Genomic DNA, 11490 nt, shown 5'->3' with positions numbered 1-11490 from the left:
TAACAGTGCAAGAGCAAGTAAACTGGTCCTAAGGATGTTGTCTAACCTGTTCCTACAGATTCCTAATGAGATTCAACAGCTTACCCACACAACTTAAAGCACTCCTTAATTAGTCTTATAATGTCTAAAAAGTGTTTCCTAATATCTAATCTGAGTAGCCCTTAGAGTGATGGGATCCTATTACTTCTTGTCCTAGCTGTTCATCCTCATGAAAATGAAGAAGTCTTGCTTTTATTACATATTTTACAAATCTCTGTGGTTGCATGTTGCGGGACCAAAGGTGAAATTTTGGCTTCATCTTTACGTAATTGCCTTCTATTTACATTGGTTCAGTGTTTCAGTTTCCCAAGACTGCCTGAATGCTCATCTCAATTTATGGTAGTCCTTCCAGTCTGGAATGAGGTAAAAAAGCAATGAGAAAACACTCTCTTTTGTCTTGCATGTTGCTGTGAAAATATCAGTGTCAGAGGTCTTCAGACTCACCTATGTGGAGATTTGCACTCCATACAGTCTTTCAATCAAGTAGCATAGGTTCTTGACCAGATTTGCACCAAATTTACAGATGTTTCTCTTTCTGTTGCAATGAAAGTGTCAGATGAAATGATGTTAGAAGCCTCCCTTAGAGGAGAGACCCAAAGTTTATTCCATCTTTTGCAGCCACCCAGCCTGTTATCCTGTATTTGGGGAAAAATGATGTGATTTTTCACTTGGAGAAATTTGATGTGATTTTTTTCCCAAATAGTGCAGTTCAGCAGTTTCTTTCCTCTTTGCTGGGTGTAAGTTATTTGGTACCTTAAGAAAGAAAGACTTTCTTCTTCATCGGGCACAGACTAACATTCATAGTCTTTCTTCCATTATTCAAATACTTAGCTTAGATCAGCTCTTGATTTTCACATCATGTTTATCTTATTGTATTTACTCCTCAGCTTTTCTGGTTTTATGTCAGGATATTTACAATTCTTTGATACAGTGCTAGGCACTTTTACACTTGTTTTTGGAGGTCAGGTCACGAAAGATCTCACAGTTTTAATCAGTTGTCCTGTACTTTCCTGACCTTGGGATAGTTTTGACATATGCCTTAGATACTTTGGGGTTTTGTGGGGATTTTAGAAGTAGCCTCTCTTTTACAAATACATTATTTTTATTCTCTTATTCTTTTTCTTTACTTCATTAATGAGCTCTGTCATTTTTACAGTTACTTTCATAAAAGTTACCTTCCAACTTTGTTATTTCAGGAAGTTTTAGTCTATATTTTAATATTAAATGCACATAAATGCAGTCAAAATTGCTTTCGACATGTTTATATGAGATTATCCTCATTCTGAAGATTCTCAGGGCACCCTGTGTCCCACTAAGTACCTCTCCCATCTCATCTCTGGGATGTCAAAATCCGCCTCTAACTCATAGCTCTTGTAATGGTGATGACTCAGGTGTTTGTTCGGTTGTCTCCAATCAGAGACAACAGAAAGTTCAACCATAAGGCATGCATCTTGTCTGCAATATGATTCAGAAACTTACTATGTAGAGAAGATCTCAGGGTCCAACCTGAAAGAGAGGTGGGATGATATATCAAGTGGAGATGGGATGATTTTGCGGAGACGAACAAAACAAAAGTGGGTGATGGGGTAGGGATCTCATTCCCCTCTACGCTGCTAAACATTGTGGGGTTCTATATGTTCCTCAGTAGCATATCAATAGTTAGTAAAGATTATTTAATTACCATGTCTCTTGACAAAATCAGAAACAGCCCATTAATTGTGCTGAGCATTTGAAAACATTACGTATCAACATACTGACCCCATAATTTACACTGACACAACTCCCAGTCCAAAATGGAATTCCCCATGTGCCTGAGCCCTGGATGTCATTGCACTGCAGCTGGCAAAGGGAAGCAAGGCAGAGACAGCAAAGCTACTGGGTGTTCACTCATGTCCCCTGTCCTGCAAAGCAAAACTATTGACAGCAACCTGCATGGTTTAGGCAAAGCAGCACAAAGCCAAGTTAAAGCAAACACTCTACCTGTCTGCCTCATCTGAAGGAAAAGGAGGACAACAGGAAGAAGCCACATTGTCCCACGATGACCTGCCATGCTCATCCTCCGAGCTCACTGCGCATCACCCATTGCTTTCTCTGCAGGGCTCTGGGGCAGCTGCTAAATGAGAAACACCACAGTGCAAAGGTCCTTCACTCATGAGAAAACAAAACCTTTGAGAGCAAAGTCTTTGCTCTCACTGTGCATGTCACCATGGCACAGTGTGAAGACACAAAAAAGTGAGTGTGCTGCACTGATAGCCTTGTGCTGGCAGAGCACCTCAAAGAGGCTTTCCCATGGAAATTTTGACAGACCATCTAAAACAGTTTGACTATACAGGCAGCAGACAGCTAGAGTAAGTGATTGGCTCTTGCCCTTGTCCCAAGGAAGGCAGAACAACCAGAGCCAGAGCTTTGTGCCTCCTGTATGCGGGGCCAAAGAGAGAAGGCACCCCAGAAGTGAGGAGTGAATTAGCGCACCAAGTTTGGAGATTTTGGACTGGCTTTTCCTTGAAGGCAGAAGCCTGAGCACTAGAGGGTACATTAGAGCCTCTCTCTCCATCATCCTTGGTACATGCCAGCTTTAGCCTAATCCAGCTGTGTCTGCTTGCCAGGAGGAATTCTGGTATCTTAAAATCCACCAGTTTACTCAGCAGCTGTGTGCAGTGCCCCTTTCCTGGATTTTGCATTCTGTTCAAATCTGCTATGTGAAATTACTCCTAAATCATTTATCTACATTAAAACAAGAGAGTGCTTTAATTCCTCCTTTTGTTGCAGGCCCTAGGGCTGCTTATGACCTTTGATAGGAGGTCCAGAGGCAAGCAGATGTTTCACCCATGCCTCTCAGCATGGCAGAGATGCTGGCACAGAAAGAGCAATGGACATGAAGTGATGCCTTCAGCTACCTCAACACCTTTCCAGCCCAGTCTGTGTTTTGCTTCAGTCCTCAAGCTCTGCTTCAGTAGAAGAAAGCCCTGAGCAAGAGTATGGAAGTAGGATTTGGGTAGGACCCAGACCTGAGGTTTTCCTTTGAACAGGGAAATTGAGCACAAGGCACAGTACCCATGGGACAAGGGATTTGAGCAGGAATCCAGTGCACAGAACAACCCAGGGAACAAACACTGCTGAGGAAACTTTGAAGAAAGCCCACTGCACAGGCCAAGACCATCACACTGGGGTAGCTGACCTGCCCACACACACTCCTGCCCACAATTAGTGCTGGCTGCAGCAATACTCGCTGTTTGCAGAGTTGTATTTCGAGTTTTTGTCAGTCTGCTTTGCTCACAGTACCTGCTATGTGAAACAAGCCAGTACCAGCTCAAAGCCTGAGAAAGAAGTAGCAGGTGTCTAATGAAGTTCAGTGTTCCTCAGAGCACAGGGGAGCATAAGAGATTGGAGGAGCCTTGGAAAAGCCATCAGAATTGTCAGTGGAATAGAGGCTCTGTCAGTGAATGGGGCTCTGTTAGAGAAAAACCCAACCAAAGGAGAACAAAAGAGAAAGAATGCTTTATTTCAAATGCTGGTGTACATCAATATTGCACCTAACAGAAACATCTAGAACAATACATTTGTAAGGAGCTTTCCACTCCCTCAGCCATATGTAATCCAGAACAAGATACAGAAAACAGTGAATGTGCACATATATCTTTTTCCGATGAACAAAGTGTACAAATAAAAATAAAGTGAAGTACAATCCTTACAAAGCAAAACCCCTTTTAATGAGCGGCTGTGATCTGAGCAGGCCATTTGTGGAACATGTGTTCATTTAGCACCAAACCCTGATTAATTAATTGTGTCTCAGCTTTTGCCATGCAAGATCCCCTGCTCCTTAATCTTCTGGTCATATCTAAAGGTAGAAGCTAAACAACTCCAGTAAGGACAAACTCCCTGCTGAGCCAGATGGCTGCAATATGAGGATTAGCTGAGTCCTGTCCTTCCTGCTTTCATCATGACTAGGGACTGCTCAGAGCATGTTTAGCAGCCTCTGGTAGGAGCACTGGTGTCAACACATAGGAACCAAAATGGCCATTGATAAATAATTGAAAGAAGCCAAAGACTCTGCTCAGCAGCCTTTTTGTTTAGAGAAATTCCCTCATTCAACCAATTCTAAACTCCTCCACAGTCCACAGAGAGGTGCTTTAAAGACAGGAAGAATACAAATGGAAGCTGACCATAACTTTAAGGAACTAGATTTCAAAACCAACTTAGCAGATGTGCAGGAAAAGAAAGTTTCCATAACCAGTCCTGCATCTTGGTAGCTAACAAGAAGGATCAAGGGACACACCACCACTACAAACTCATGACTGTTCTTACCCAACGCAAGAACCGGGACAGTTTGGTATAGACACCGTATTTACCCTTCCTTGCACATCCTTCTCCCCAGCTAACAATTCCAGTAACAAAGTAAGTATCCTTGTATCTGGTCACATGGGGGCCACCACTGTCTCCTTGGCAAGCATCCTTTTGTTCTGTGTCATAACCAGCACAGAACATGTTTTCAGTAAATACATAGCTAGTGGACTGCTTGCAAGTGCTCCTATTAACATAGGGGACTTCGAGCACCTTCAGTTTTTTTGAGAGTTCTCCACCATCAAATTCATGCCCAAAGCCACTAACCCTCCCAGATCTTTGGTTCATCAGAACTTCATTAGCAAAGTCTGCTTTGGGGAGACACGCTGCAACGACGTACTCCGAAAACCTGATAGGTTCCTTCAGCTTTAATAAGGCAATGTCATTATCATAAGTCTCAGCAACAAACTTGGAGTGAACGAATATTTTGTCCACAGTGTGCATTGATTCAGATGGCTCTTTCTTCTCTCTGTGCACTTTACCTGTACAAGAGCAATAGAAGTGTCATTAATGTGGATAAAGGGTATGAATTTTAGAATTTAAGATGACGCTGTATTGATCCTGTGTCCTGGCTGAAAAGGGAAGCAATGATAAATCTGAATCTGCTGTTTTGTGCTCTATTCAATGAGTCATGGCCTTCCCAAGGGCTCCTGCAGGAACAAACCTGGATGCTTCTGAAGTGCTAGCAATGATGAGCTTCCTGCAGAAGCACTGCTCTGCTGAACACATTGATAGCCAACAGTTCTAGAATATTTGACTGTAATCACTCCCAGCTAGCTGACAGAGAAGAAAGAGAGGCACCTGTTGTTACAAACAGGATTCTCACAATAATAAGAAATTATAAATAGCAGCAGAAAGGTAACAAACCTTAATGAATCGGGAGTACATCTCACAGGAGATTTATGCCACAGAAGGTTAAGCACAACAGATAGTCCCACCTCAGAGGAGTAAAAGAAATAATCACTCACCAACAACAACTTTGATTTCTTTGGATTGGTTTATGCAATGAGCTGCAGTAAGTATAAAATTTTCATTCAGAACAGTTCCACCACAAAACTCTTCTCCTTCCTCGTCTAACAGAACAGCCTGTGAATGAAAACAGGTAAGTGCAGAAGGAGCAAGTGCAGGTTAATGTCCATGAACTATGAAGAGCTAACTGCTTTCTCTGCACATTACAGAGATGCTTCTTACAGCAGTGGGCATGTGGCCCGCCAGGTCTCTCCTGCTATTGCGTTCTCAGGTGCAGAGGCCACAGATTGACTTCTGCTGCTTCAGATTCTCGACTGACTTTATGTCAAGCTGACATTTGGCTTCCACACGACCTCACTCCCACTGCTGAGCAATGTCCCCGAGGCACTGACTGGCTGAGCAGGCAGAGCGCACACTCCGGATCACCCCATCTCTTGGACTTTCTCCCTCAAATAATGTCCCAAATACAGGAATTCATTTTGGCTGGCCCAAACTCAAGAGTAAAACTGAGACACGAGGCTGTATTTGTGAAGCAAAACACTGGCTTTCTCTGCTTTATTACCCTACTCCCAGGTGTGCTGCCTCAGTGGATGGTCTCAGACGCAACCAAAATGTAACCTGCAAAAATGGCCTGGGAGACCAGCATGACCCAAAAGTCCTCTCTGTGGATAGGGTAGGCAGCTCCATCAAAAATGGCACAAAGCCTTTTGTTTAGACACTGCGAGGCTGCAGTTTGCAGAACAGCTCATCCAAGTGCCCAGGGCCACACAGTTCAGCTACGTCTCACTGCCACTGGCACATGGCACGCGTCACGTTCAGAAGGCAACAGCTGGAAGGAGCCACTGCTCCCCTTCCCTCAGAGACACACTCTGCCCCATGCAGGGCAAAACCCCCTCCATTTACCTGCCATGGGCATTGGCCAGGAGGACACTCATCCCCACCAACTATCCTGGTATCGACATATGGAGTCTTGCTGCTTGTTCTGTTGTCAGGGGGAGCAGTTGGGCTTTCTGTGGTAATTGCAAAGCCCTCCTCTGCGCTCGTTTCGTTTGCAGAAGTCATTTCTTGATCACTTGTTTCATTGCTAAAGTCAGCGGGTGAAAGAACAGACCTTTTTTGCCTTGCCACAAAAACTTTTCCACAAGGGTATTTTACTGTGAAGAGAAGAATGTTAAAACTGAAGAAGAAGAGAAACACCAGCATATGAAAAAACTTCTTGGCAACGTCAAGGAAACTGAGTGGAGTAATGTGGCTCACAAGAGCAATTTGTTATTTTTTAAAGGATATAAAGAAGAACATCATGACCATATGTTTGAGATTTCTGACCAGTCTTTTTACAAGAGTCTAAAAATGTACAGGTATAAGTAGCACTAATTACGAGTATTGAATATTTTCAGTTTCTATAAAAAGAAAGGTTCTGAAAAGAAAGTTTTGCAGGCTGCCACTTTATGTGGTGTGTAAGTATTTAAGAATATTAGTTATTACTGTAATTAGTTTTCATTTGACAGCAATGGAACTTGGTAATTTGCTGAGAGGCACCTTGCGAAGGGTCTAAAACACTTAGATTTTGATCCAATCCATCACAGCACCTCACAAATGGAAGGTGATGATTTGGAAATCTCTTGGCCTCACTGTTGAGTCTATGTCATGTAGGATACATCGCTTAACTGTGAAACAAGTCTCACCACCACCGCTATTGGTTTGTCTCATGGCTTTGTACCTGTTGCAACACAGTGTTTGCCATCCTCTGCTAGAGCATACCCATCTGCACAGGAACACAGCACATCCTTCCGTCCATCTCTTCTGACACTGCAGAACTGCTCACAGTCCCCGTTGTTTATTCTGCAGAACTTGGGTATGACTATAAAAGAGACGGTGGGAGAAAAACTCTACATAAACACTGACTTCACGGAACATCTGCAAGTTCTCCAAAACAAAACACGCTCTTTAAATGGGATCCGTATCCCCACCTGCTGAGCACCTGAAGCACCTTTTAGGAACCCCTCATGTGAGTGCTGAACATCAGCTTGTGCCTTACAAAGCAGCTGCATCCAGCCTACAAAATGTACTTGCCAAGTCCAGGTGGGTCCAGTGGCCATGGCATGGTGAGCTCAGAAAAGCAGAGACAAATTGTCAGGGGAAGAATGAACAAAACTCACCGAGAACATAACTGTGTAAACCCTCACACGACTCCTCCCTCCTGCCCTAAAACACTCAACTCCTCATCACTCCCCTCCATGCTGTGACTGCACCTCAGTTCCACACTCCCACTCTTACTGCTGGGCTAACGATACACCCGCCCATGGCAAGATCGCAGTCGCAGCTCTTTGCCACAGGTGTGAGCCCCAGGAAGGATTTCCATGCAAAACATGTTTCCTTGCAAGACTCCCTGGGAAGATCACCACCACAGCTCTCTAAAGCAGAAACTTACCAAATTCACAGTTCTTGCCTTGATAGCCATCCAAGCACGTGCAAGTGTAGGAACCAATTCCATCTTTACAGTGGCCACCATAGTGACAAGGATTTGAACTGCATTGGTTCCCATCTGCACAAACAAACCAAAACCCAAATTATTGGAAGAGTGCAAGCATTTTCAGTGAACACGGAAGGGCTCTTAGTTTTCTTAAGCCATCTTTCATCCTTTCTTTTCCAATATAGGTCCTGTGAGTTGCCACATTCCAGATGGAACAAACAGTATAAATGCAATCATTCCAAACCTGCAATGATTCATCTACATATCCTCAGTTTTGCAATCTCGTTTTGGGGGCTACTCTTTGACAGCGTGTACACAAGCCTTTTTTTGTAGCAAAGTAAAGTAATACATAGTGGACAGAGTCTACGTAACTTGCAGTGAATCCTGTAAAACCAGACAGAAATTTTTATATTGCAACTACTTGCTAAAACCCATCAACTTTTATTTCCTTAAAGCTCATTTCAGGCCTTCTGCATATCTTCTTCCTGCAGAGCTGTTAATTTTAAGACACAGATATCATCATATTAAACAAAAGCTAATAAAATTCCCAAACTTTAAGAAAACCTGCTAAATACAGATGAGCAGGCCAGATGTCTGTACTGTTTAGAGCACCAAAATTTTCCCACTGTATCCACTGAGGTACGAGCTTGAGCTGGAATTTATTACCTCTTACCTCATGCTGCTCACATCTCTGCTGGCATCTCAAGTTCTGCAGCCTTTCTTCCTTTACCAGACACGACTGGCAGACCTGACTCCAGGGCCCCAGCCACACATATCTCATAAACTCAGTAATATGGAGGATAGGGAGGTAACTCTGCATTTGGAGACACATTTCATGTAGCAGCTCTTTCGCTCCCATCTCTGGTGCTGACATTGTCTTTCCCATTTAATGCTCTGCTGCAAAAAATGTGTTCGCTCCTCACACATGTTCTCTGGGATGCACTGTGTCATACAAGAAGTAGGATATCCAGAAAAGTGACACTTGCTTAATAATTCATTGCTTTAGACAAGAAAAAATTCTAATTTCTAAATTTTAGCACCTGTTCAACCCCTGTTTGGAGCAGGGTCAGAATAGGTGGGACAATTTATTTTATCAAGTACAGCTATGATGTTTGTGTGGAGAATTAGAAAATCACAGTGTTATATGGGGTAGGGTACTTGTTCTCCTCTGCACAGTAAAACATTGTGGGAATAATTTTGTCCCTCAGAAGCTTACAAATGGATAGTAAGGATTTTTAATTATCATGTCTCTTGACAAAATCAGAAATAGCCCATTAATTGTGCTGAGCATTTGAAAACACTGTGTATCAACATACTGACCCCATAATTCACACTGACACAACTCCCAGTCCAAAATGGAATTCCCCATGTGCCTGAGCCCTGGATGTCATTGCACTGCAGCTGGCAAAGGGAAGCAAGGCAGAGACAGCAAAGCTACCGGGTGTTCACTCATGTCCCCTGTCCTGCAAAGTAAAACTATTGACAGCTACCTGCATGGTTTAGGCAAAGCAGCACAAAGCCAAGTTAAAGCAAACACTCTACCTGTCTGCCTCATCTGAAGGAAAAGGAGGACAACAGGAAGAAGCCACATTGTCCCACGATGACCTGCCATGCTCATCCTCCGAGCTCACTGCGCATCACCCACTGCTTTCTCTGCAGGGCTCTGGGGCAGCTGCTAAATGAGAAACACCGCAGTGCAAAGGTCCTTCACTCATGAGAAAACAAAACCTTTGAGAGCAAAGTCTTTGCTCTCACTGTGCATGTCACCATGGCACAGTGAGAGCAAAGTCTTTGCTCTCACTGTGCATGTCACCATGGCACAGTGTGAAGACACAAAAAAGTGAGTGTGCTGCACTGATAGCCTTGTGCTGGCAGAGCACCTCAAAGAGGCTTTCCCATGGAAATTTTGACAGACCATCTAAAACAGTTTGACTATACAGGCAGCAGACAGCTAGAGTAAGTGATTGGCTCTTGCTCTTGTCCCAAGGAAGGCAGAACAACCAGAGCCAGAGCTTTGTGCCTCCTGCATGCGGGGCCAAAGAGAGAAGGCACCCCAGAAGTGAGGAGTGAATCAAGGCACCAAGTTTGCAGATCTTGGCAAGCACATTGCAAAGATGTTACCCACCAGCTCCGTCATAAGCACAACGACAGAGCACACTTCCCCAAAGCCATTGATTTCCATCCCTTTATGAATGTTGGGGGGTGTTCTTGTTTGAAAGCAAACCAGAGGGAGATCCCAAGTCACAAATACAATTTAATTGGAAAATTAAAATAAATGTAATAATACAGAAGCAATGCCATAGTTAGAATACAACCTGATACCGTGTCTGTCTGTGTGTTTGTAGCAGTCCTATTAATTGGTGGCTTCAGTCCTCTTGAAGTGATAGATGCTCTGTTGAAGCAGTGATCCTGTAGAAGGGTTTGATCTTCCTCTGAAAGTCCAGTGGTGGTTATGCAGCTCTTGTCCTCTGGGAATTCAGTGGATAAGGCTGATTGTGGTGTTCCAAGGCTCAGAATATATCCAGGTAGGAATGCTTGGCTCCTCCTCCTCGGTGGAGCATCTCACAGTGGGATGATGTAATTTTAGAAGTCATGCAGTGAGACCCAATGAACCATTAACGGAAGATAACCCCTGGAGTGATCAGGGGTGAGTCATGAAGGAGACAAGGAACATTGCCCTACCTGGTTTAAACAACATATGAAGACTGTGATAGAATACATATTTCTGGCTACAATTACATTGTAACCTAAGACAGAGGGTTATGGGATTTATGTGCTGTTTTCTCTTGTTCAAACCACCCCAAGGGGACAGCTCTTGACAGGGCAGAGTTGTCTGGGAATCAGGCGATGGAGGACAATCCTGACAGGTGAGTCACTTGTGCCTGGGAGCAGGACACAGGAAGCTTGTTCTTGTCATGCTAGTGCAGGACACAAAGGCACAATCCTAACAGTGACACTCTGCTTGTGTTGCTCACCTGGAAAGATTGCCAAGGGCACCCAGCCTGGCCTACTGGGACAACAGGGGATCAAGCTGACCTCTATTATAGTTTTGGCACGCTGGCCAAGGCTCCAGGGAAGACGCTATCTGGAAAATTGCATCCAGTTGGACCCTGGGCCTGCTGCAGTGTGTTTTCCTCCCATACTGTGGGATACCATAACAAAAGGCAGTTTGTTCACATTGGTTCCTTAGGACAGCCCCCATCATGCTGCACACATGACAGCTACTTACATCTCGCACTCTGGAAGACAACCGGCCCCAGAGACTTCACTGCCCTCCTGAGAAAATCCACTGCAGGGCTCCTCTAGCCACAGGGCTTACATACCATCCTTCCTTTCTTCCCTTAAGCCCTTAAGTCCATAAGGACTGGCTTTTCCTTGAAGGCAGAAGCCTGAGCACTAGAGGGTACCTTAGAGCCTCTCTCTCCATCATCCTTGGTACATGCCAGCTTTAGCCTAATCCAGCTGTGTCTGCTTGCCAGGAGGAATTCTGGTATCTTAAAATCCACCAGTTTACTCAGCAGCTGTGTGCAGTGCCCCTTTCCTGGATTTTGCATTCTGTTCAAATCTGCTATGTGAAATTACTCCTAAATCATTTATCTACATTAAAACAAGAGAGTGCTTTAATTCCTCCTTTTGTTGCAGGCCCTAGGGCTGCTTATGACCTTTGA

At 44.0% G+C, this 11490-nt stretch overlaps 1 protein-coding gene and 1 long non-coding RNA gene across 7 annotated transcripts; both read right to left on the bottom strand.

Moving 5' to 3' along the window:
- Positions 1–287: 287 nt before the first annotated feature.
- Positions 288–2477, bottom strand: LOC131585737 (uncharacterized). Its single transcript, XR_009279030.1, has 3 exons — positions 2020–2477; positions 1519–1545; positions 288–568 (listed from the first exon to the last, which is right to left on the bottom strand). It is a non-coding gene; the product is annotated as an uncharacterized LOC131585737 (long non-coding RNA).
- A 1079-nt stretch (positions 2478–3556) lies between these two features.
- On the bottom strand, positions 3557–11411 carry LOC131576885 (coagulation factor X-like). 6 transcript variants are annotated; one of them, XM_058833986.1, is made up of 8 exons: positions 10138–11411; positions 9365–9497; positions 8489–8719; positions 7781–7894; positions 7070–7210; positions 6253–6503; positions 5349–5466; positions 3557–4862 (listed from the first exon to the last, which is right to left on the bottom strand). In XM_058833986.1, exons 3-8 carry the CDS (start codon positions 8706–8708, stop codon positions 4321–4323), a joined length of 1386 nt encoding a protein of 461 aa, XP_058689969.1. In that variant the 5' UTR covers positions 8709–8719; positions 9365–9497; positions 10138–11411; the 3' UTR covers positions 3557–4320. The 6 variants fall into 6 exon arrangements, with proteins under 6 accessions (XP_058689969.1, XP_058689978.1, XP_058689952.1 ...); XM_058833995.1 differs by having other exon boundaries at positions 8489–8716; XM_058833969.1 differs by having other exon boundaries at positions 8489–8764; positions 10138–11410.
- Between the last annotated feature and the right edge of the window lie 79 nt (positions 11412–11490).

The sequence above is a fragment of the Poecile atricapillus genome, chromosome 1 (genome assembly GCF_030490865.1).
Source record: "Poecile atricapillus isolate bPoeAtr1 chromosome 1, bPoeAtr1.hap1, whole genome shotgun sequence".
Classification (NCBI taxonomy): domain Eukaryota; kingdom Metazoa; phylum Chordata; class Aves; order Passeriformes; family Paridae; genus Poecile; species Poecile atricapillus.
This window is presented reverse-complemented; position numbering and strand designations above follow the sequence as displayed.

What these genes read in the sequence shown, in the direction of transcription:
- LOC131576885 (XM_058833986.1), bottom strand. Translation starts at nt 8,708, where the DNA reads ATGGGAAAGACAATGTCAGCACCAGAGATGGGAGCGAAAGAGCTGCTA. An exon ending in TGAGCAGCATGAGGTAAGAG is followed by an intron (nt 7,895 to 8,488) that starts GTAATAAATTCC and finishes TTGTTTGTGCAG; the next exon opens with ATGGGAACCAATGCAGTTCA. An exon ending in AGAAATCAAAGTTGTTGTTG is followed by an intron (nt 4,863 to 5,348) that starts GTGAGTGATTAT and finishes GCTCTTGTACAG; the next exon opens with GTAAAGTGCACAGAGAGAAG.